The sequence below is a fragment of the Polychytrium aggregatum genome (assembly GCF_025602895.1).
Source record: "Polychytrium aggregatum strain JEL109 chromosome Unknown BJ171scaffold_43, whole genome shotgun sequence".
Taxonomy (NCBI): Eukaryota; Fungi; Chytridiomycota; class Chytridiomycetes; order Polychytriales; genus Polychytrium; species Polychytrium aggregatum.
Window position 1 is genome coordinate 152360 of NW_026516245.1, and position 23191 is coordinate 175550.

The 23191-nt window shown below is 57.5% G+C and overlaps 5 protein-coding genes across 5 annotated transcripts; 4 read left to right on the forward strand and 1 right to left on the reverse strand.

Moving 5' to 3' along the window:
- Positions 1 to 2631: 2631 nt before the first annotated feature.
- Positions 2632 to 3632, forward strand: BJ171DRAFT_477829 (uncharacterized protein; the record flags this gene model as incomplete). The annotated part of the gene is made up of 2 exons (XM_053108889.1): positions 2632 to 2679; positions 2778 to 3632. 2 exons carry the CDS (start codon positions 2632 to 2634, stop codon positions 3630 to 3632), a joined length of 903 nt encoding a protein of 300 aa, XP_052963128.1.
- Positions 3633 to 4402: 770 nt separating this feature from the next.
- Positions 4403 to 11900, reverse strand: BJ171DRAFT_477830 (uncharacterized protein; the record flags this gene model as incomplete). Its single annotated transcript, XM_053108890.1, has 26 exons — positions 4403 to 4609; positions 4648 to 4780; positions 4987 to 5183; positions 5290 to 5357; positions 5471 to 5556; positions 5736 to 5767; positions 5850 to 5972; positions 6121 to 6442; positions 6569 to 6738; positions 6897 to 7170; positions 7206 to 7411; positions 7548 to 7757; positions 7938 to 8070; positions 8142 to 8232; positions 8381 to 8508; positions 8693 to 8782; positions 8966 to 9177; positions 9314 to 9415; positions 9554 to 9823; positions 9960 to 10138; positions 10300 to 10528; positions 10658 to 10772; positions 10929 to 10988; positions 11061 to 11212; positions 11316 to 11525; positions 11691 to 11900. 26 exons carry the CDS (start codon positions 11898 to 11900, stop codon positions 4403 to 4405), a joined length of 4209 nt encoding a protein of 1402 aa, XP_052963129.1.
- Positions 11901 to 12525: 625 nt separating this feature from the next.
- BJ171DRAFT_221240 (HotDog domain-containing protein) lies at positions 12526 to 14744 on the forward strand. The gene is made up of 9 exons (XM_053106485.1): positions 12526 to 12626; positions 12761 to 12855; positions 13016 to 13145; positions 13244 to 13535; positions 13607 to 13651; positions 13722 to 13769; positions 13909 to 14053; positions 14249 to 14302; positions 14424 to 14744. Exons 1-9 carry the CDS (start codon positions 12587 to 12589, stop codon positions 14580 to 14582), a joined length of 1008 nt encoding a protein of 335 aa, XP_052963130.1. The 5' UTR covers positions 12526 to 12586; the 3' UTR covers positions 14583 to 14744.
- A 311-nt stretch (positions 14745 to 15055) lies between these two features.
- BJ171DRAFT_519688 (26S protease regulatory subunit 6B) lies at positions 15056 to 17627 on the forward strand. Its single transcript, XM_053112366.1, has 6 exons — positions 15056 to 15261; positions 15612 to 16204; positions 16436 to 16712; positions 16894 to 17062; positions 17157 to 17233; positions 17327 to 17627. Exons 1-6 carry the CDS (start codon positions 15220 to 15222, stop codon positions 17417 to 17419), a joined length of 1251 nt encoding a protein of 416 aa, XP_052963131.1. The 5' UTR covers positions 15056 to 15219; the 3' UTR covers positions 17420 to 17627.
- Positions 17628 to 18898: 1271 nt separating this feature from the next.
- Positions 18899 to 19658, forward strand: BJ171DRAFT_221328 (uncharacterized protein). The gene is made up of 2 exons (XM_053106486.1): positions 18899 to 19268; positions 19378 to 19658. Exons 1-2 carry the CDS (start codon positions 18992 to 18994, stop codon positions 19614 to 19616), a joined length of 516 nt encoding a protein of 171 aa, XP_052963132.1. The 5' UTR covers positions 18899 to 18991; the 3' UTR covers positions 19617 to 19658.
- The last annotated feature ends 3533 nt before the right edge of the window (positions 19659 to 23191 follow it).

The following is a 23191-nucleotide window of genomic DNA, read 5'->3' on the forward strand; positions in this document are numbered from 1 at the left end:
CTCGGTGGGATCGACATCCATTGGATCTGCAGAAGCAGTGGTGGTGAGCGACGGAGCAACAGACGACCAAGCATGCGTGAGATCAGAATACGAACCAGAGACAGGCTCCGACTGTGACTTGGCTTTCTTGGGCCTGGGTGGCCGAGGCTGGCCATCACCGGTACCCTTACGCTTCGGAGGCATGGGGGCAGAGGGTGCTGGATGTCTGCCAGTGGTACTGGTCAGAGCAGAGACTTCTCTTTATCGTACAATAGCGCGATGATCAGATCAAGGCGAGATGAGGGAAGAAAGCAGCAGGACAAAGGTGTGGCATTTATACCCGAGAGCAGGAGCCCGTCGTTGCGGGCTGGTTGGGGAAGTGACCCTGTTCAAAAATCGCCGAGAGGTTCAAGCCAGGGATTTGAGCGTGAAAATGGCGGAGTGATTGGAGGGAACTCAACCCCAAATCGGTGGGGACTCAACCCCAAAGAAGTTCTCGATGGGATTGAAGTCGGGCGAGGCAGGTGGGGTGAAGATCACTGACCATCCTCGGCGCTCGATGCAGTCCAGGACAGCCATTGTCTTGTGCATGCTGACATTGTCCATCGCAATCACAGAGTCGTCTGAGAAGCACCCTTCGGTGAGTATCCGTAGAGAGGAAAATGGATCTCCTGATCCCTGTCTCGTCGACAAAAACGAATCGTCGTGGGTCGATGGAGCGGACCTGGTCCCTGAACTGTGCCACTCGCTCATCCAGTCGCTTGGACTTGTAGAGGTGTGTTGCCCTCTTGTGTGAGAGACCTGCTCGGTGGATGGCAGTGTGGCAGAGTGAGAGTGATACTTTCCTCTGGAGGATGGACTCGAGCTTGCATCGCAACACAGGACCAGTCTGGAACGGATCCTGTTCAATCAGGGTGCGAATGACTGGACATGCCTGCTCGAAGAAAGTGGATCTGCGAGCTGGGACCCGGGATGGGTCATCCAGCTTGCATCCTCGGTGCCATCGATGGATGGTGCTCTTGGATACACTGAATATGGAGGCGACCTTACGCAGGCTATGGATGAGGGCGTAGCATCGCAATGCGGCGGTGCGAAAGTCGGATGTGTGGCGAATGGTCATGGCCAGCGTGCGATAACATTGGGTAACAAAATATTCGATGAATGGTCAAAAACCCGGGTGTCCCGTTTTTTATTGGATTGCCTGTAAGACGACGGGATACTGATATCATGTTCCCAGCTGGTGGAATACTGGTGGGATACTGGAGTGATACTGGAGTGTGGTGCATGTATTCGACTTTCAAGTACTCCGTGGTTTCTGGATATCAAGATGGTCGGGTGTCCGTTTCGCTTTGGGTACTTTGCAGCGATTCCAATCGTCAATCACACATCCGTGCCGCCGACGAGAGAGCCAGAGAGCCTTTGAGCGGTTCTGGCGGCCAGGTCCGCCGTATCCGAGCGATTGACCGGGCAATCGACCGGGCAATCAACCAGTGCGAGGGAGGCAATGGCGGGAGTATGCATTCGAGACCGCCGCAGACGGAACATGGTGCGGCATGACGATAGCCCCGAGCAAGTCGAATAACAATCGATTGCCTTCCCCGACCCGCCCTTTGCCCCATCTCTGATCTCGGCATTCGCATTGCATAACGGCGCACTGCATCACGGCGCATCGATCTGCCGCCGTCGGGCCGATTGTTGCGTTTGCCGCCGTCCCCCTTGGCCTGCTCAATCTGCGCTGCTCTCGTCATCCTGCTCTCCGCGCTCGCTCCTGGCCCGGCACTCGCCGCCTTTCCCCAGGGACATTCGCTGACGCATCGGTGCATCGTCATCCAGTCGGCTCTGCGACCCACGGCCCCCGATCATATATCCGCGCTGGGCACCCCGGTTGTGATCTCATTCCCCCCTCCCTGCCTCTCGACCGGGAGATCATCCCTTCCGCCTCAGCTGAAACGATCGCATCTGCACCGTGGCCGGCAGACCCGTCATTGCGGTCCAGCAGCAGCAGCAGCTCCTGCTTCACTGTTTTCGCAAACTGCTTCGTATCTCGCCGATCTGCTTCGTTTCTCGCCGAACCTGCCTTCGCGTCTTGCGTCCTGTCTTGACCCAAGCACATTCTGGCACTTTCCGGCACCCTCCCTTCGCCTGATCACATCCCCCATCTCGACCCACTACCCTTACGGATTCCATCGCCGGGACCTGATTCTGCTGCCGTTGCGCTGTGCTCCGAAACCGGCCCTGTCGGATCGCTTGCTCTGGCTCTTGGGGACCGCACATATTTCTTTTTCTTTCCTCTGCCCGCTACTCCATCCAACCACCTGCCCCACACACGCACCGAGAATCGCCAGCGAATGTCGCATCACTGGATCGGAACTGATCTGGGAAAGGGATTTTCAATCGTTGGTCTGCGCTGCGACTGTTTTGTCTGAGTATCTACTTTGCTTTATCTCTGCAGTTCCTTCTCTTCCTCCCCCCCCTCCTCATTTCCACCTTCCTTCTACCTTCCTTCTACCTTCCTTCCACCTTCCTGTTCGTACCCTGTCTTCTCCATCTTTCTGGCTCTGTCGATCCGCGTTCCGTCACAGGAATCCCTCGGCCCTTGTACGAGCGACGGACAGGTCGGTTCACCCGGTTTCGTCGCAACTCTGCTGGAAGATGGACTACCACATCGGGTGGTGTCTTGTCTGCGAACAGCAGCTCAAGGTAAGCCCGTAGAACCTATGTCCCGTTGCCTTCATGCGAGTTGCCCTGCAAGGGCTTGGGGCTGGACTCTGTGTCGTCGAGATTACATCTCGATCCAGCAACGGCAACCGCAACCGCAACCACAACCACCGCAATCCCAACCCCAATCCCCAGTTCGCTCATCTGTCCTTCCTCTCGACCGCCGTTCCCATCGCCATCGGTCTGTTGTCCTTGCTGCTCGCATCCCTGGATTCGGCCTCAAGCACAACCAGTTCGTCTACTGCTCCCAGACTTGCCAGCACCGAGACCTCTATGCCGCCGCCCTGCTGCCCCCAGGCCCGGTGATGCGGCCGCGTGCCTTGTCGTCCAATGCCGCATATCCAACAGCCCTTCCTTTCCATGAGCCCCAGAAGGCCATCAAAAGGGCCGATGCTGTTCATATCCCACGCCAGTCCAGCGATCGCTGTGATGTCGATGCCGCGCTGGCCGACCACCCACATCGCAGACCAGCCCAGCAACCAAACCATGGCCTGTCCGATGATCTCCCGCTCGGTTCTCTCATGGGCGAATCCGCCCCAATCGGCTCTGTCCACCGACTTCCTTCGCTCTCCATCCATCCGACTCCCCCCCAGATGCAAGAAACTTGGCCCAGCAGCCCGCCGTCATCCTACAAGGGCATGCAAGAGGCTCCCTGGCTGGGCGACCTCGCGACCAAGCTCTCGCTGACACCCACGGCGTCCTCGACCTTCTTCCTCTCGCAGTCGCACTTCAAACGAAGCTTCAGCATGTACGATCTCGGGAGCATCTGCACGCTCCCGGTCACGGACCACTGCTTGAAGCGCTACGATTCCCGTCCCCTCAAGCGACACTACCATGCCAACTCCAGGTCCGAGCTGGACCTCGCTAAGCGCAAGTTTATTCCGTTTTCCAAGCTCGTCACCGACGACCGACTCTGTGTGGGCGGTTGGAGCTAGCTAGTGGTTTGTGCTGTCTGCCTGTCGAGCAAGTCCCCCCCCCATTAGTTGGCAATCTTTGTTATCCGCCGAATCAGCCCTCGGTCGCCGGCCTATTCGACCACCATTAGAGCTATTCCCCTCTGCTGCCTGGAGTTCCTCCGCTGCTATGAGCTCAAGCCACCTCCGTCACAGCCAGCCAGCCAGCCAGCCAGCCAGCCAGCCAGTCCGGGCCTCGTTTCAAACAGCCCACTCTCGTTTCTTTCTTTCTTTTTGCTTCTCATTTTGGACGCTCAGCAATCCGCAACTGCGTCACCCACGAGGACAAGCAACCGCCTCGATTTGCTTTCAATTTTGTAATCGGCCTGTGTGTGTGGGGGGGAGCGTTTTTTGGGATATTGTTCTCCACCTGTTTTGATCCATAGATTCATTTTTTGGGGGAGGGGGTTGAAGGCGAATGCGTCGGGCATGCCAATAGCGATGAAAAACCCTGATCCAGATGAGAGCCCGCGCCAATCAACAGCCAACAATCAGCCCAAAGCGGCGAGACAGAGGCGGGTTTGGATGTGAGCCGGCTGGCATGGCGGGCTCCGGGCCTTGGGCGGGAGGGCGGTCTGTTGGGATCCGAATCGGGGCTGGCAGCTGGGAGACTGACTTGACAGGCCAGCGTCGTCGTCGTGGGGGAGTGCGGAGAAAGTGCATCGTCTGCGACTGCTCTCCCAAGAACAGAGCGCACCGCCGCTGTCTCTCGATTGCAGCGGAGCACGCCAGCCGCAGTTGATCCAGAGAGCTCAAAACTCGGACACGATCGACTGCCGATGGATTTCGGAGCAGCCGCTGCGAAGAAAGGGTCCGCCGGATTGCAGGACCGATGCGAAATCAATGTTCCGGTCGATGACGCAGCCAAGGAGACAGCGAGGGGAGGGCAGGAAGAGGTGTGAGTAGCCGAGACATATGGGCAGGTCGCCGAACGAGCCGTCCATCAGCAGGACATTGTGCTATGAACCACAGCACTACACCAGTGCGGCACAAATACATACTCGCTGTTCTTCAGCACCCGCCAGTAATGGTCGCAGAACTCGGATTTGCCCAGCAGCTGCATAAACTCCTCGTCATGGGTGATGATGATCAGCTGGAAGTTGGACTGGAGCCTCCGCATCTTGATGATGCTGTTTCAGCCCGAGATTGCAACCGCAGCGATGAAAAGTACGCGTGAGAACAGGAATGCTGGCCCCACGCTTCAACGAGTGCGGCTCTGGTCCACGACGCTGAGCGGGCTTGGATCGTGCGCCCCTGAAATCGCACGGCAAATGCCGCAGAGCATGAGCTTCCTCACCGCTACGCTCGGCTCCTTGGCACCCCGCCCCAGACCTACTTGACCAGGCTCTCTGCCAGGCTCTCGATGTTGGCGCGATCGAGGTTCGTCGTGGGTTCGTCCAGGGCAAGAATGCCGCAGTTCAGGCAGAACGACTCGGCCAAAGCCAGTCGGATGATCAAGGATGCCAGGACCTTCTGTCCGGCGCTGCACCGTCCTCGCATATCGAGTTCGATGTCGCTCTTGATCATGACAACCTGGACAAGAAGTGCCGCGTCAGCACATGGATGCCAAGCTTGTCACTCACGGATCGCTGGCTCGACAATGACGGGAACGACCGCAAGAGGAGCACTGGCAGCTTACTCTGTAGTTATAGGACTGGTTGCCTCGTATGCCTTCGTTGTCAGAGCGGATCTCAATCGTGTCGATGTCTGTTGCAAACACTTGTCGCTCAGCAAGCTGCGATGCGCATGCAACACTCCCACCACATCAAGGCAGCATAACAGTGCGGTACCACACCGCCATAGCACCGCGGGATACTCACCCGCCCCTTGGTAGGTATTGGTCCAGAGCTCACGGATCGTCTTGTTGATCTCCTCCATCTTCATTGAATGATACTTCATGATTGCGCTGCACAGCGATACCATCCGGAGCCGAGTTGAGCAATTAGCCGATACGATCGACACGTCCATAGCCACTCCATCCGCTTGTAGCGGCGCCGCCAGTTCGCACTGATCTGATAAACCAGCGTACGGAAGCCCTCGTGCTGCACACCCCAGATCGGTTACCTGTCCAATGCCTTTGCGTACTTTTCCAGATCGTAGTAGGCCAGCTCTTCGGTCTATGGGCAGAGTAATAAGCAATCAGACACATGGCGAGCAGATACGAGGATGCGCGTCCGAGCATGGAGAAGCAGATCCGACCTTGAGCTTGATTGTGCCCTCGTGGAACTCTTCGTCAATGTTCTTGTAGTCGCTGTCAAGCTGCTCGAGAAGATGCCGCTCTTGTTCCTCCAGTTGCTTCAGCTCGCCAAGAAGCGTGGCTCGCTAGTGTTGGTGGCGACAAGAACGGCGAGTGTAGCGACGGCAGTAATGGTCGTCGGCGATAGTAAGAATCAAAATAACCTCGACCGAGTAGCACAGCGGATGTCCCCTGTTCCTACAATGGGCTCAACCACCTATCCATCCACTTTACCTCGCTGATCAGTTGATCGTGCTTCTTCTTCACCCGCGCGTAATCCGCGGCAAACTCGGCGCCTTGCTGTCGCTGCAGCTCGGCCTTTGCAGTGTCCAGACTCCTGCTGATCTGCTCGATCTTCCGCTCCATCTGGCGGTACCGCAGGTTGTCATCGATCCCGCGCTGTAGAACCTGGATCTGGCTGTTGACCTTGAGGACCGACTCGATCTCGTTGCTCAGGCCAGCGATTTGCGTCTCGATGTTCCGCTTCTGGGTTTCTACGGCTCGGACTTCCTTGATGCACCGCTGGAGCCGCTCGTCGCCCCGGGAATTGACGTATCTAGCTCGCAACCCACAAAAGACCACCATTAGCCGCGGCTGGCGCACATCAGGGCCCGGCTTCCAACCCCAAAATCGGGCCTGGTATACAGCTGTGCCCTGTCGGTATGCGCGTCGATGTCCATACCGTTGGATATCCCGCTCGATGGCTTGGATTTGGTTGACAGCGTCACGGAGCTGCGCAAGGTCCTTGACAAGCACGCTCTTTTTGGCCTCCAAGTCACTCCGGAAGCTTGAGAGCTCCTTCTCAGCCGCGCGGATCTGGAGCGAACTGCTGCTGATCTCGCGCTCGGCGTTCTAGAAACACCATCCCGATGCCGATGTAGCAGATGAGGCTGTTAGATGTGTATCCTGCGCGTAGTGCTGCCTTTTGCACGACATCGCTACGTTGCCATCACTACGCTGTCAGCACTACATTGCCATCACTACTTGCCATCACTACGCTGGTACCGTACCTCAATTTCACGATTAAAAGCACTCGTCTCCTTCTGAAGCTCGTCCATAGTCTTGATGAGTTGAGCCTTCTCTGCATCTTTCAGCTGCTCCGCATTGAGCCGCTCGCGCAGATTGCGGATATGGACTTCTTTCGACTGGATTTCTCGCTGCTTAGCGCGAATGTCCCCGTTGGCTTGTTCGAGGCTCTTGCGAAGTTGCTTGCTGCAGGTTGCGGAAATGCGCATTAGAGCAGGTGGCTCTCGAATAACTCGGCAGCTGGCTGATGGGCACATACTGCAGACGCGGCCGCATAGGAAAAAACACAATACCATCGCGACGAGCACTCCTCTTGCTCCTGCTGGAGCTCGTCCATGGTCTTCCCACTACCACCAGCCTCAAGGTCCTTGGAGAGTCGATCGACCTCCTGGCCCAGAGCAGCAAGTTCGCTCTTGAGCCGCGTGTGCTCTCCGATTTTCGTCTTCAGGAGTATCAGCTGGTCGTGCTCGACACCGAGGAGCCCCAAATTGCCGAGAACCTGACAAAGTATGTGGCATGAGCAGATCGCCAATCTTATATCCTCCCTTTCCAGGCTCCGTGGCCAGACGCCAAGGACTGGCAGAGAGGTCGCACCGATCTGCAGCACACCTCCATCTCTTTGTGCACAAGCTCACATCGTCGTGGTCTGACCGACAGGCTTCGAGCTCTTCTTCGCACTCGCCGATCGATTTCCTCAATTCCGGGATCACGCTTTTCTTGAGCTTCTCGACCTCGTCGGCAACTCCACGCAAATTCAGCAGCTGCGTGCGGTGCTTCTCGAGACTGGCTAGCTCCTCCTGTGCATCTTTGACCTGGCCAGGAACCGCTTGAATGACTGCTTTGAGCTGCAGAGCCCAAGAGAGTCGTGCAAATCAGTCGAATGGCCCGTTGGGAGACGAGAGGCTGCCTTCCACGGTGCGTATACATTTCGGATGCATCAAACGATCACGAAATGCGCATTTCCTTGCATCGTTGGTCAACCCATGCGAGCCACTGTCCGCCCGAGCCTCTTCGCAGCTACATACTCGGGATGTAAACTTCTTTTCCTCCTCGCGGGTGCCAAACTGCCTGACGCACAGCGGACAGTGTTTCTTGGACTCGAACACAGCCAGAAACTGCTCGTAAAACTTTGCTGCACTCGTCATCGACGACGAGACCCTGGCAGCGAGATCAGTCAGCACAACTCAGCCAAAGTCGCAAAAGCGATGCTGCTGCGACACAAAACATACTCAAGATAGTCCTGGTACTCAATCTCGGCCTTCTCCATGGCGGTGGCGTAGTCGCTCTCGCCGCAGGCTTGCTTGAGCTGGGCCACCTTATCTGAATGCAAGTCCCAGCCCGCCCAAGCAAAGTAGGATTAGACCGGAGTGCTCTCCAGGGCGAGGACAGAGTGGCGAGCGATAGGCAAAGCGCTGGACAGTGCGACGAAAGTGGCACTCTTTGGCGCAGTTCTTCCGGAGACACAAACCTCGCAGTTCGCCCTTGGACTTTTCGTAGCTGCCTTTCATGATACCGAGCTTGGTTTGACACGCCGTCATTCGCTTCTGCTCCTCCTGCTCTTGCTGCTCCATTTCCTTGATTGCCTTCTCGGTTGTGCTGTATACACGGTACCGGGCCGGGTATGCAATCGCAAACGATCAAAGCACACAGCCAACCATCGTCAGTGTACCAAGTCAAAACGCTCGGTGAGATCGGACCGATTGACGACTCTTTTGGACAGCAACTAGCCGCATGCCAACATCTGTGTCGGCCCAATCGACCAGCTGGCAAGGATACCCACGCAATCATTGCCAAGACCGACTGCTCCATGCTGCTGGGGTCGGCCGGCGTGCCGAGCTGTCGCTGGTATTCGCCCGAGAGCTGCTTGAACCTGCTCCAGATAGATGCATGGTGAGTGCATGGTGAGTGCGTGGTGAGTGCATGGTGAATGGCATTGCCGTGAGCGGTCCATGTTTGACGTGACCAACTGTCGGATGCGTCGATGCTTATGTCGCATGGAGCCACAAATGCATTTGCCCCACCCCTATGGCCACGAGCATCAGCCCAACCATACATCTTTTCAAGAGCATCGGACTTGCGCTTGTGCTCGCTCTTCTTGATACCAAGTCGGGCGCGCGTGTCGGATTGCATGTTCAGCATCGTGAGTTCGTCGGCGAACTGGTGGAGCCTCGCTTCCTCGGCCGCGAGCTCACGCGACTGCTTGACAATGGCCTGTTCGAGGTCCTGTATCTGATCTGAGTGACCAGCCGCTGACAGCATCGATTCCTATTGCACATCCAAGTCGGGGTCGCAGCGACGGGTATCAGCACAGGCCACCACAGATTGTGCACCAAGGATACTGAAGCAGCGGAGGCTTAAGCAGGCCACAATTCGATAAAACCCAGTGGCTTGTCACGCATACCTCTTTGGCCAGGGCAGCGGCAATCTCCTCCGCCCCCCTGCCGGAACCTGACACAGCCCTCAGTCTGCTTGACGCCGTATCAAGTTTGGAGCGACTAGCTTCCTGTGGGGCAATTCGGTCGTCAGCAACGAATGTTATCGCCATCACGGGGGAAGGACGATACCGTGTGATCAGCACTCGAGACTGCAAGATCACCACTCGACCACTCGACCTCTCGCCAACACAGTGCAAGCCTCTCACCAGCTGTTTATGAGTGAGGTTTTTTCTTTCGATTTTGATGGACCACGCGGTTCGGTGATCGTGTATCGCCGAACGAAGTGCTTCTTCCTTGGCCCTTCCGTCCGTCTCCAAGTCCTTAAGGGCGCGCTCTTGAGTCTCTAAAGCTTCACGGGTCCGTTGGATGAACTGAGGCGTCGATGCCGAGTCAAGGCCCTCGATTCCTTTGAAGCAGCTTTGAGCGGCCAGCTCCTGGGCCAGATGATCGCGCTCCTTCATTCGTCGTTGGAAGGCCTGGCGAGACAGTCCACATTTTAGCCCATGAGGTGACCTCCCGAGTCGCGCTGCTCCAGTGCGCACACAGCAAAGTCCAGCAGCCTGTGGGGACGAACAGACAATGTCGTTGAGGAACCCGCGCGCCTATACTAACACTTTGCTCGGCCTGCAGTTGCCCTTGGGTTGTCAGCTTGAGCGACATGTCTTGCTGAAGATGTGATAGCTCGGCGGTCGCAGAAGCCTTCTGCCGCTCCTTATCTTCCAGGTCTTGTTTCTCATTTGTGATGCGCTCGCTGTAGGTCCGGAGCAGTGCCTGCAGTTCCTCGTCCGACTCTGAGGCATGCAATTCATAGTAAGAAACGACGTATCAGAAGCACATCGGATCGAGCCGATGGATTCTCCGCCCGCAAAGCCAATCGAATCCATCGGGCAGCTTTGTGAGAAATCGAATCTCCAGCCCCGGGACATCCGCTAGTCGGCACAAGTGCACTCACCGGCGTACTCCTCGAACGTGCCCTTCATGCCCTCCATACTCGCCACAACCATCTCATGCTCCTTTGCAAAAGTCTGGATCTCGAGCCGAAGCTGCTCTGTGCGGCTGTCTTGGGCTGCATAGTCCTTGAGCTGCTGCAGCAAAACGTTGATTTCGCTCCCTTCGATTCGGTCATACCGTTCTTTGGCGATGCGAATGTTTGTCTGGATGCCGCTAAGCAGGACCCGGGTCTGTTTCGGGATGGAAAGGCGGCGTATCAAGAGGCTGCTGATGGCTCGAGACAACTTTGCACAGCACTCGCAGACCACAATGCACTCCCGGCACACCGACCGACTCGCGAGAGGAAGCATGTCGCTCACTTTGTTGGCTTTGTCTCGGTTATCTCCAAGGTGCTGGAGCCGCTGTCGATCGAGCTTGAGGTCGACGGCTTGGTCTTTTCGGAGGGCCTTGATGTTCTCGATTGCTTTGGTGTATCTGCGTCAGCGGCAATTGAGGCCGTCAGAGTCTGCCCATGACACTACTGTCGCAGCAATAGCGGACAAGCCGGACCTGCCATCCTCCTTCGCGTGGCAGTGTCGCTGTGCCGATCGAGTCGCTACGGAATATGTATGCAGTGGGCAACAGACAAACCTGGTCGCCGCAAAGATGGCATCGAACTTTTTCTTCAAGACCGAGGGCTCGGAGAGCGGCCTGAATGGGACGACATGGCCAGATCAGTCGACAAGCAAGCGGCTGCCTGTTGCGTGACTTGCGATCGGGGACTGAGAGGACAGCGCTGCTGCAAAGTCGTCAACTTGCCAGAACGAATCCTCCTGGTGGCAAAAGATGACGTTCTCCAGGATGGCCTTGGAAACACCCAAGCGATCGGGCATCTCGGCATCCATGTCGGCGCAGCGGTTGCTGATGCTGATTTCCTGTTGAGCAACAGCAGCACCTGGGTGAGCGGCATGGCCGAGACCTGGTCCATGCTCTGGTCGTCGGATCGGCCACCCTCGCCGTCAGATCGGCCATCCTCACTGGATCGGCCGAGTTCCATCTGCTCGCCACGGCCAGGCCATTTACCTCCCCGTGCTCGTTGACCATGTGGAGGATGTTCTCGAGCGTCTTCATAGAGACAGTGGCCTTCTTTTGGGTCAGCGACAGCGATCGGGTCATGTCCATAACCTTGCCGTCCACCGAGCGAAAGAGCAGCTTGACCTGCGCCTTGACCTCGACTTCCTTGGCAATCTGCGAGCATAGCAAAGCACAATAGCCATTGAGAAATGTGGATGCTCAAAGGAAATGAGCTGATCGCTGAACGGGTCCGTGTTGGCTTGCAGCTTGCAGCTTGCAGAAACAGCACCCATCTGCCGCACGAAGACCGCGAAGTGCTTCAGAACCCTGCAGGCATACCTTGGGATCGTGGATAAATGCGCCGCTCTTGGAATTGGGAGGCAGGTCGCCAGTGGTGGCATACTTGAGGCACTCGATGACGGTAGTCTTGCCGGCGCCGTTGTGGCCGACGATGAGCGTCAGGGGGGTGTAGAACCGGATCTTGCTCCCTCGGCCGTCGGGTGAGAAGGAGCGGATGCCCTTGATGACGAGCTCTTCGATGGACGACATGGATGCGGATGCCGGTACAGAGCAGCTCTGGTGCGGTTCTGGCGATGGGAGTCGGCGTTTGGCCGTCGTTCGCTGGGGATGCGATGCAGGACAGAGCACGATCGGAGATGGTGCTGCATGTTCCCAGGGCTTTGCCCAGAACCGAATCCTCCAAAGCAGACTCTGCCCATGGCTGCCCAAACCCGCTGCTGATGTCCTGGGGCATCGCCGGGCTACTCGGATGCACCATGCAGACGCTGCGGCCTGCGAGCAGCACTGTCGATCCTGCCCATGCTGATCCCGATGCCCAGGCCCATGCCAATCCCGATGCCGATGCGGATGTCGATGCCGATCTCGATGTGTCAGCCCGCCCCAAAACTAACCCATGCCCCAAACGCATCAGGCTGGTTCGGCAGCTCCCGCCGCCTTTGGCTCCATCTCGGCTTCGATAGCCCTCCAGACACCTCTGCACTCCTCTACAAGCATCCGTCTCCGAACACCATGGCCGACCAGCAGCCCCATTCCGACAGCTTCGTTGTCGATCCCGCGCGCACCTCGACTCCGAGAGAGGCGTCCAAGTCGAGGTAGGCGATCGTCGGACGCAGCAATCCGGCTGTTGTCACGAACGAAATGCTATCGAGCCGTGCGGGCACTCATAAGCCTCGCCTTCCAACCAACCCAACCCTCGCAATCTTCCCAGAACAACCATGACCCAGATGATCCGCCCAGAACACACCGATAACCGAGGCAAGTCGTCGGGTGGATTGCTGCCGGACTCGAACTGATGCAGCCTCAGCTCTCCGGATCGGCTCTCCGGATCGGCTCTCGGTGCAAGGCCTTCGGATCGCCTCGCTCACCCACGCCATTTCCTCTGCTCCCAGGGTTCTGCTACGGCGGCACGATCCTGTCCTGGGTCGACATCTGCGCCGGCATCGCCGCCAAGAGACATGCCGTATACCCTTGCGTTACTGCCTCGGTATGGCCAAAGGCGGACCCGCATACGAGTCTGCTGTAGAATGCCAGTCAAAGTGCTCGGATTGGCGTTGCCAATTGATGCCTTGGCCCCTACCTGCATGTCTACGACGGGTCTGATGGACCCTGGCCTGCGGTCGCTGATGCCCACTTGTTCTTCAAAGGTCGATGCCGTGCACTTCCTCCATCCCGTCAAGTTGGGCGACATCTGCAACTTGGTGGCCACGGTGAACCGCTCCTGGAGAAGCTCGATGGAAATCGGTGTCCGGGTCGAGACAGAGGACATGCTAACTGGTAGGGGCGCATACTTCTCGCATCCCAGCCATCCTCGGTCGAACGCCATCGTAGCAATCGGGACTCATCACAGCCGTTTCATTGTCCGGTTTATCCAGGCGAGCGCAGATACTGCTGCCATGCCTATCTCATCTTCGTGGCCATCAAAGACGGCAAGTCTGTGCCTGTGCCGCCGGTTGTTGCCGTCACGCCCAACGAGATCCGCCGCTTCGAAGAGGCCGATATCCGTCGCATGGATCGCACGACCCGCAAGCGACTCTCGCAGGCCCATGTTCCCAAACCGATCACGGCCCCAGCGCAACTCGAGAGCACCGAAACTCCCCGCGACTCGACCATCAGAGCGCCGGTCATCGCATCGACATCGCAGTCCGAGCGCACTTGCGACGAAAGGTGGGACTTCCTGAATGATACTGCCTTGACTTGCACCTGACTGACCAATCCTGACGCCATTCTACAACCAGCTATACTGAGGTCGTCGAGATTGTGTTTCCAGAGCACGCCAACAGGTAAATCGGCGGTGACAGCCTGTACTTCTTGCTCGAGCCCGTACTAACGGCCAACCCCGACGACGCGTAGCTATGGAATCACATTCGGTGGCCAGATCATGAAGTGGATGGAGTATTGGTATGGACCCGACTACTTGCTCTGAAACAGCGCTGATCTGCTGTCTTTGCCAACAAACCATGGACCCATCGGCCTGCTTCGCGATTGTACAGACGGCGGCTGATTCAGTGTATCTGCTTCTTGAATCATCTGTAACCAGTGCTGCTATGGCTGGATATCGCCACTGCCGATCGCATCTCTTGACTGCCGGACTGGATAGCCTGACCTTTATGCGACCAACAAAGGTCGGCGATATCGTGTGCATCCGCGGTATTGTGTCCAAGGCTTTTGATCACTCCGTCGAGGTTAGTATCTACTGATATCACCGTGGTTTGAGAAGCCTATGTGCGAATGAACAGTGCCATAGCCATGGCCGTTCCAAACGCAATGTCAACCGCCGGGAGCAAGCCGCGCAAGAATTCACATTGAAGCCGCCCACACACTCCGGCGTCTGAGGACCGCCAGTACGCTGACTTTCAGCCAATGTTGCTCGCCCCCAGGTCTACGTTACGGTCGAGATCGAGGACATGCACACCGGCGAAGGCGTGATAACTGTAAGCGTCTCGGGACAGGATTAACGAGCAGCTTCAGGGCACCGCTGCATGCAACACGCGGCCCTTCTATCGCTGTCGAAAGCCCTGCTAACATACTCCTACAACCACATCGGCCCGTCAGAATGATGGCTGGCTCACCATGGTCGCAGTCAACGACGCCGGCCAGCCCCAAAAGATCCCAGCGACCGTCCCAGCAACCGAGGAGCAAAAGTCTCGATTTGCTCGTGCTGGCGAGCGCCGCGAGCGTCGTCTCCAGGAAAAGGCCAACATCCGGGGATAGCCAAGTCGCTCGGAACAGGGCGACCTCGGAAAGTCGATCGCCTGACTTGCACTTGGGATGCTGCCGCTTGCTGATCATCGCCATCGACCAATGGCTCCTCAAGTGTGCCGCGATGATACAGGCACCTCTAATACAGTCCTTCCACAAGCAAGTGGGGCAGAGCTGTGATCGCCGGTGGATCTCGTCGAGATGCGGTCTGGCTCGTGGTCCTGTCTGGTTGATTTGAGCGGGGCACAGCGTTGCATGAACCAGGGCCGAGGCTCGTTTGTTTCATGGTCCTGGGCAACGCGAATGCTGGCCGAGCCAGAACTCCGTGATTGCCACGTGGCATCACGTGGAGTTGACCAGGGTCGGTGCCTGTCTGGGTGGTCGGCGTCCTTGCCTGCAACCTCCATCGGCAGCGAGAGAAAGCTCTGCTGCCAATCTGTCCACCCAGGAGCGCAAACACACAGGTGGGCGAGGCGACCGGGCCGGCAATGCCGAGTGCAGGGCACAGGAGCTCCAGCGTTGCTGCGACGGCTCTCTGCAAGACTGCTGACCCTCTTTGTCTGGCATATGCAGCGGCGGCAAAGAACACTTGCAATCGGTCCAACGGCGTATCACGCAATCAGCGCTCATATTCAAGCCCAATACTACGATGGAGGAAATTGGAATCAAGATCAGCGCCTCGGGCTCGTTTGTATGTGATTTTTTGCAAGGCTTGGCGCCGAGGAACGGAGCCGGTGGCATGGGTCTCGTTAGCGATCAGGGACTTGACGAACGGCGACTCCGAGGAGCAGAGCTGCGAGTCTGCTGCCGATTCGAGTCGTCCAAACAAACAGCCATCTTTCCTATAGCCTGTTGGATGTCGGATTGGCTGCATCTGTCTGCACATCTCAACAACACAGTCACCGGGATAGCGGTGGAGGCCCCGAGGCCGCCGCTGGAATATGTGATCTGCTCAGATACCGCCGATTGACCCATCTGCTGACGCTCCTCCGATTCACTCGGTTGTCGTGCCATCGGTGGTCGTGCCATTGGTTCAACTAGCTCCCGGCGGGCGACGCAACCCCAGTTTCGGGCTATGCTGCCGAACTCGATCTGCTATCCGAGAAGGATCTGTACATGAAGCTCAAGAAGCTCCAGCAGCATATTGAGTTCCTGGCACTCCAGGAGGAGTACATCAAGGACGAGCAAAAGAACCTCAAGCGCGAGCTGATCCGAGCGCAGGAAGAGGTCAAGAGAATTCAGTCGGTGCCCCTGGTCATTGGCCAGTTCCTCGAGCCCATCGACCAGTACACGGGCATTGTCGGTTCAACCTCTGGATCGAACTATGTCGTGCGCATTCTGTCGACGATCGACCGTGAGCTGCTGAAGCCCTCGGCGTCCGTTGCATTGCACCGACATTCGAATGCCCTTGTGGAGGTCCTGCCGCCCGAAGCCGACTCGTCCATCTCGATGCTCTCGGACCAGGAGCGACCCGATGTGTCGTACCAGGATATTGGCGGACTCGACATGCAGAAGCAGGAGATCCGTGAGGCTGTCGAGCTCCCCCTCACGCACTTTGATCTGTACCGCCAGATCGGCATCGACCCTCCGCGAGGTGTCCTGCTCTACGGCCCTCCCGGAACGGGCAAGACAATGTACGTGTCGTTGAGCTTGGATCAACTGGATGATGGCGGGGGTTGAGCCCGTGTGGATCAGGCCGCTTCGGGATTCTCTGCAATGCTGAAGAAGGCGCAGCCTTCGAAGCGAGTGGCACGCGATGGGCATCGCATTTCTAGGGCCCTCTGCAGGGGAAGGTTGTGGTTGTTCTCGGTGGAGGCGCCGATCGTGTTGGACACGCCCCTGCTCACACTCGCTTGCATTCTCAGGCTCGTCAAGGCTGTCGCTCACCACACCACGGCATCGTTCATTCGTGTTGTCGGCTCCGAGTTTGTGCAAAAATACCTCGGCGAGGGCCCTCGCATGGTCCGCGACGTCTTCCGACTTGCCCGTGAAAACTCGCCGTCGATCATCTTTATCGATGAGATTGATGCGATTGCCACCAAGCGTTTCGATGCCCAGACAGGCGCTGATCGCGAGGTCCAACGTATCCTGCTTGAACTTTTGAATCAAATGGACGGATTCGATCAGACTTCGAACGTCAAGGTTAGTTTGATCGTCGAGATCGAGGGGAACGATGTTGTCGCCTCAGGGCCAACGGCTGCTTCTTGAGCGGCGTGGGGACGGAGCTGTAAGCCCATCCATTGTCCACAATCAGGATGCCACCCGTAATGCAGGCACTCTCGATGACTGGCCCCACAACTGACGACCGGTTTCCCCATCTCAGGTCATCATGGCCACAAACCGTGCCGATACGCTGGATCCGGCCCTGTTGAGACCTGGACGCCTGGACCGCAAGATTGAGTTCCCGACGCCAGACCGTCGGCAGAAGCGGTTGGTCATGTCCACGATTACATCCAAGATGAACCTGGCCGACGAAGTTGATCTCGAAGACTGTAAGTTGTCAAGCATCACAGCCTCGTACTGCTGGCATGATGGTCCAGACCGGGATCGCTAATATCTCATCCATCGAAACCGCTGCAAATCCAGTCGTCTCCCGCCCCGACAAGCTCAGCGGTGCCGAAATCGCTTCCCTCTGCCAACAAGCCGGCATGCTTGCTGTTCGGGTAAGAACGAAGGATGGATCGATGATGTGGTTCTTGGGTGGGATTGTGATGGGCCACTAACCTGCATTTGCCGACGCGGCTTCGCCCCTCAAGGCCAACCGATATGTGATCTTGACCAAGGATCTCGAGGATGCCTACAAGTCGATTGTTAAGAAATCGGACAACGAGCACGAGTTCTACCGCTGAGCGACAGATACAGTCGGAATCGGTGGATTGGCATGGATACAGTTGCCCGAGACCGATGCGGGGAGAGGGCGCAGTGCATTTCGAAATATAAAGTGCCCAGAAGATATGACATGCCTATTTCGGCCAATCCAGAAATGAACGGGATGCCCTGGTTTTGGTCGTTGACCGAATATTATGTTACCCAATGTTATCGCGCGCTGGCCATGACCATTCTGTGATGCGGTGATACACTGCCATCCATGCCTGAGAACCGTTGCCTCCATACTCAGTGTGTCCAAGAGCAGCACTCACCGCTGGCACTCTGAGACCAGTGTGCAGGTCGGTTGTGGAGACGGGTGAGCGACCCAATTTCTTCACTCGGAGGTGATCTGCTGAATTGCATATGGCTCAGTTGGACGCAAGCTCATCACATACTTCATGTTCATGGAAGCGGCTGTGGCGTCCCAGTTTTGTTTTGAATGAAATGTAAAGTGCAAATAGGGCCCAGTAATCAGCCTGGTGATGGTGGTGGTGATGGTGGTGGTGATGGTGGTGGTGATGGTGAAAGAAGAGTTCCTTGGAGAAATGCATCGTCTGTGAGAGCATTGCCATTGGTATCCCGGTCGTTCTGCACTGCTGCGATATGAAGTTGTGCCAGTCCGTTGTGCCAGTCAGCTGTCAGCTATGTCATAATGCACTGTGGCTGCCACCTGTCGAGCAAGACATCCGGGTGACTCCGTCCCGAGCAGATACAGGGTTCATGATGGTCCATTTCCTGGGGCAGCTGGCTGGAATGCTCTTGGTCATGAATGCACGGCACTTCCTGTGCTGGTCGGTACTTGTGCTGGGGGTGAGTGAGTGAGTTGCCCGATACAGACACCGGCCGCTGCTGCTCCTGCATGATGGTGATTCTTTGCTGTTGAGGTTGATTTCGTGAGATTGACGCCGCCAGAGCGAGCCGGGGAACTCATTCCCGACACCATGATTGCTGGGACTGCCTTGGATTCGACATACTTTGGCTCCCCAGCGTCGACGCTGCTGCATTCGCCAGCTGTAGATACACATACCTGAGCCGCAGACGAGCGGGCGTGCTGCCTGCAGTACTGCCCGGCAGTTCTTGACATTCCCGGCTGCCGTCGACACAAGCTGCTTGCTCACTCGCTCGCAGGCATCTCAACTCCCGATCCGCGCCTTGGATGGCCGCGCCATTGTCCTTTCCCCTCATCTGCCCAACCGTTCCCCGGACTCGTCCCTCCCTCGGATTGGCTGCTGATCGATGCCCTGGCTGTCCCCAGCCCCCTTCTCTGAGGCAGGCTACCTGCAGCCAGGACCAGCAGAATGTCCGTATCCTGCTCGTGCTCTTGCCACAGTCCCTGCTCGGTCCTTGCTGTGCATTGTTGCTGTGATGTTGGCTGTCTCGTTCGATCCAGCGACTCTGGCTGGTCCGAGGCATCGTCTGCTTCTCATCGACGATCAGCTTGCTGTGCGTATCCTCTGTGCTCGAAAGATGCTCGCTGTGGTCCTCGCTGTGATCCTGAATCATCTTGATTGGCTTCTGGCGAGTCTGCCGTCGCCGGCGGTATCCTGTCCTTCATGGCCCGAGAGAAGCACCACCCCTTCGAGCCCACCCTCAGCACCACACTGCAAGCCAGACAGGGCTACGAACAGTCCAGATGGCTCGGAAGGCTTCGGAGACATACGGGTAATGTAATTCATATGCTTGCTCGTGTTGGAAGGCGGGAAAGGGAGGAGGGGTTCCCGGTCGGCCATCGTGGGTTCAACCGCAGCTTCCTCCAGACATCGAACGAGGTATGTCTCTCTAGATCTAGACTGTCGCACACACGGGCTGCCTCCACAAGCAGAGGTGAATGTAAGTGATGCAGATGGGATGCTGGTGCAGATTGAGGCGGCAGTAGTGGCGGTGGCCGGTATGAGGGTGTCGATGGGCAACTGACAGCGAGTGCGTCATTGCGTCCCAGCATTCGGCCTCGCCTGGGAGTACTACCGGATGGGATCCAAGCCACGATGGTTCAGAGAGGCAGATGCGATGGCCACGGAAGAGCAGCCCTCGGTGAACCACAGGGTTTGTGAAGGTGAAGGAGTGGGAATGCGGGTGAGAGACAGATGTGGACTTGCTGGCCAGGGTGGTTCAGTTCAGTCGAGGATTGAGAGGCATGGTCGATCTGTTTGGATTGCAGATTGCAAGGATGCATGCTGACGCTTGATCGGAAACGAATAGCTCCGTCTTGTGGTTGTTGTTGGGGCTGGATGTGGATGAGACTGGGAAAGCGAATGGCAGGATCACCGGCGATGCGGGTGAGATGGATGGCGACGATTGTCAACATGCCCAGATGCCATCGTCAAGCACCAGCACCCCGGCTTCCACAAGCCAGGATCGAGAGATGGCAGTCGAGGGACGGCTTGGCTCTATCCTCCACCCTGCATCGGGCCAATGCGCTGATATCTGGCAGCGTCGACCAGGGTCCTGCTTGGATGTCTCGCGTTCACAGTGTCTGCTTGGATGGTCCGTGCTGCTGGTGCCTCTGGAAGATTCGGAATCAAGATCAGGACCAGGATCAGGAACATACCTACTTGAAGATGCACATCGAGCGAGTCTGTGCCGGCCTGTCTGGCGCGAGTCAAAGCCGGTCGTCGGGAAGGGTGGTCTTGATGGTGCTCCAGCCGGACGGCATGTCGGTGCCATCGACGACACTCGGATCCCAGTCCGCCATGGCCATGCTCATCAGCGAGCCCAGGTCGACTGCTGACCCGGCAGCGGCCACGTCAAAGACGCTCGGGTGTTCAGAGTAGCAGAGACCGGTGGGTTTATTACTCGGACCAGTCTCTCTGTTAGTCTGCATCAGAATGGTGCTGTCATGGCTGGCTGGGACGACGGCGCTGTCGGCTCCATGTCCGTTCACTTTGTCCGGGATACGATCAACGAGCCCAGAGGAAACTGGAGTCTGCAGCCCTTGCGGCAGATTGATGGCTGGCATCTGGCCGACCAGGTTGGTGTCGACGTTGGCAGCGTCTTTGAGACTTGGTTGTTGAATGCTGTCCTGACGAGAGCCGATATCGTCCGTCGCATCCGTGGTACTTCCCATACCAGCTGCCACGGCCGTCTTGGCTGCTGGAGCACCAGGGATCGTCGACAGAGAGTGTCTCGATGAATCAGGGGTGCTTCTTGGGTCGATATGGATCTGGTCGTCGCAACCGCCGAGTACTTCACCGACCTCCATGCTGGATGCATCTCCAGCAAAAGTGCTTCCGAGAACCGATCCAGTGCCGATGTGGGAGCTGCTGTAGTTGCTCAGGCGGACAGCACCTGGCATCTTGTTCCAGCTCCTGCTCGGACCGACTTGGTTGGTGCCTGTGGTCGCATTGGACAGAATTGGTGACGATTTGAGATGATGTGGTGCTTGTGCAGCGAGTGGGTTGGCATTCGACGGCGTTGATACACCCATTGGGATCAATGGTGTCAACACTCGCACTGGAGTCGATGACGATATGCTGGAGATACCAGGCTTGGACACATGATCGGAGGCAAGAGGCGGCACCAGAAAGCCTCCATGGCCAGCGAGCCTGGTTGCAGTAGTATCGATAGCTGCCGAGAGCCGACTGGAGCCTGTGGCTCTGGTGGTGTTGCTGAGATGCTGGAACAGGGCCAGGTGATTTGGTGGATATGCCTCGGAGAGATCATGACCAAACCCTGGCGGATCGCTTGGAAACGAGCCAGGAAGCCAGTGGTGCATTTGATCAAACGAATGGACTGCCTTGAAGAAGAATCCGTTGGCTTGATCGCCAGCACAGACAGATCCGGCGTTGAGAAGGCTGTTGCTGTTGATACCAGGGTCGTGGATGGACTGACGAGGCTGCGACTGATACGGATGTAGCTGATGCTGAGCGGGATGCGAGTGGCGCTGAATATGCTGCGATTGATGCTGAGTATGCTGAGTATGCTGCAATGGTGTTTGGCCCTCGATGGAGTGAATGGGGAGCGAGCGGCGGCGATAGGGATGAGGATGGAGTCGGGAGTGGCGAGTGATCGACTCGACAGCTACAGGGTCGGGTGCTGCAGTCGGAGCCATCAGCGACGATGCCGGCCAGGCAAGCGAGTCGTGGACAGAGTGTGGATGAGAAGCTGTCGGAAATGGTCCAGCAGCAGTGGGACATTGTCCAAGAGTCGATGCCGGGATCGAGAATGGATTCATCGAGATGTCTCCGTGGCGAGCAGCCATTGTCGTCGAGAATAGTGGCATCGTCCCTGGTGATGAGACTCCATGAGCAGGGAGCCTCGACGGCCGACCAAGCACCAGTGTCTCTCCCAGCGGCGACACATGCTGGTTGCTGTCTGGTGCCGAAAGAACAGCACCGATCGTGGGTAGAGTGGAATGACCAGGGAGAAGCCAGACGAACTCATCCAGATGGCCGCGAGGATGTGCATCAGACACGCCGACGGCCGATCCTGCAAGCGGCATTTGCAGACCGGCGGCATCGTGGCATCCAGATGGAGGCAATTCAGCGGCAACAGAAGCAGCAATGTCCAGGATATGTGCAGCGGGCCGTGGTCGAGATGCTGTTGGCGACAGAGTGGGGCGAGCATGAGCGGAAGAGGCAGCGCCGATGCCAGGCTCGTCGGCCGACGTCATTGCGAGCCCGCCAGGCCATAGCGGCGTTCTTGTGCCAGGACTGACACTTGCACCTGCATCTCCGCCATTTGTCGGCGGGCATGGAGACCGATGTGCATTCTCAATGGTCGCTCTGATCAGGCGAGCATATGTCTCGCCACGGTGGTGTGCTTGATCGAGATAATCGAGGATGGAGTCCAGAACCGAGAGGGCCAGATTCCTGTCGGACGAGTGGCCCAGTGTGTCCAAGTACACCGTAGCGGCGGTCATGACAAAGTAGGACATGCCCGGGAGGAGCAGGGAGGATGGGCCGGAAGGCATGTTCTCCTGGAGTGTGCGATCAGAATCAAGCAGACCCGACCCGAACGACGCTGATGTCGATCCGATGCCGACGCAGGAGAGAATGTACTTTGCGCTCTCGAGGGCCCTTGTGTGGTTGACGGAGACACTTGCCCGAGTGCTTGGATGCGTCTCATTCGACGAGAGAGTGCTGCTTCCCGTGGTCTGGTCGCCGATGGCATCGACCGAGGATCGGCTTGCCGAGTTCGCATGCGTTTCCACGGACTCGGCACGCTCTTCCGACGAGGCGCTTGTTGGGGTCGCAAGACGGTTCTCCAAGAGATCGCCAGCATCGAGTTCAAGAGAGCGACGATCTGCTACCGACGAATGGATGATGGCGGTCGCAGTGGGTCTGTTGTGGAGTGATGCCGGTGCTTTGCATGTGTCGGGCTCGCCAGCGACCGGGCTCGATCCCGACACCGTCTGGGGCAGAGGGCTGCTTCTGCTCTCGAGCATGCCACCCTTTGCTGCTTCTCCACGGCCGCTATGATGTCGTGGATGTGGATGTGGATGTGGATGAACCAGGAGCCCTGGATCGGCGTTGGTCTGCTTTGGGTGTGAGCTGAGCGGTGTTGTGTCGCTGTTGGTCCTGTGCAATGGCTGGCCGTGGGAGCGACCCGCGAGGGCCGTCGAGGCGAGGCGCTGGGCAATGATGTTGAGGGAGTGAAAATACGAGTGCAGGTGGTGATGGAGGCCGAGGGCACCTTTGGGCGATTGCTGGTGCTCGGGCGAGAGACTGCTCCACCACTGGCGCAGACCGACAATGACCTCGGCGGCACCCATCTGCCGCTGGTGGCTCGTCAGCACCGGGGACACCATCAAGGAC

Coding starts and splice junctions, on each gene's coding strand:
- BJ171DRAFT_519688 (XM_053112366.1), top strand. CDS start 15,220: ATGGAGGAAATTGGAATCAAGATCAGCGCCTCGGGCTCGTTT. Junction 15,262..15,611: donor TCAGCGCCTCGGGCTCGTTT/GTATGTGATTTT, acceptor TGGTTCAACTAG/CTCCCGGCGGGCGACGCAAC. Junction 16,205..16,435: donor CCCGGAACGGGCAAGACAAT/GTACGTGTCGTT, acceptor TTGCATTCTCAG/GCTCGTCAAGGCTGTCGCTC.
- BJ171DRAFT_221240 (XM_053106485.1), top strand. CDS start 12,587: ATGACCCAGATGATCCGCCCAGAACACACCGATAACCGAG. Junction 13,146..13,243: donor GACAGAGGACATGCTAACTG/GTAGGGGCGCAT, acceptor CGGTTTATCCAG/GCGAGCGCAGATACTGCTGC. Junction 14,054..14,248: donor CTTTTGATCACTCCGTCGAG/GTTAGTATCTAC, acceptor GCTCGCCCCCAG/GTCTACGTTACGGTCGAGAT.
- BJ171DRAFT_221328 (XM_053106486.1), top strand. CDS start 18,992: ATGGCCCGAGAGAAGCACCACCCCTTCGAGCCCACCCTCAGCACCACA. Junction 19,269..19,377: donor CTCCACAAGCAGAGGTGAAT/GTAAGTGATGCA, acceptor ATTGCGTCCCAG/CATTCGGCCTCGCCTGGGAG.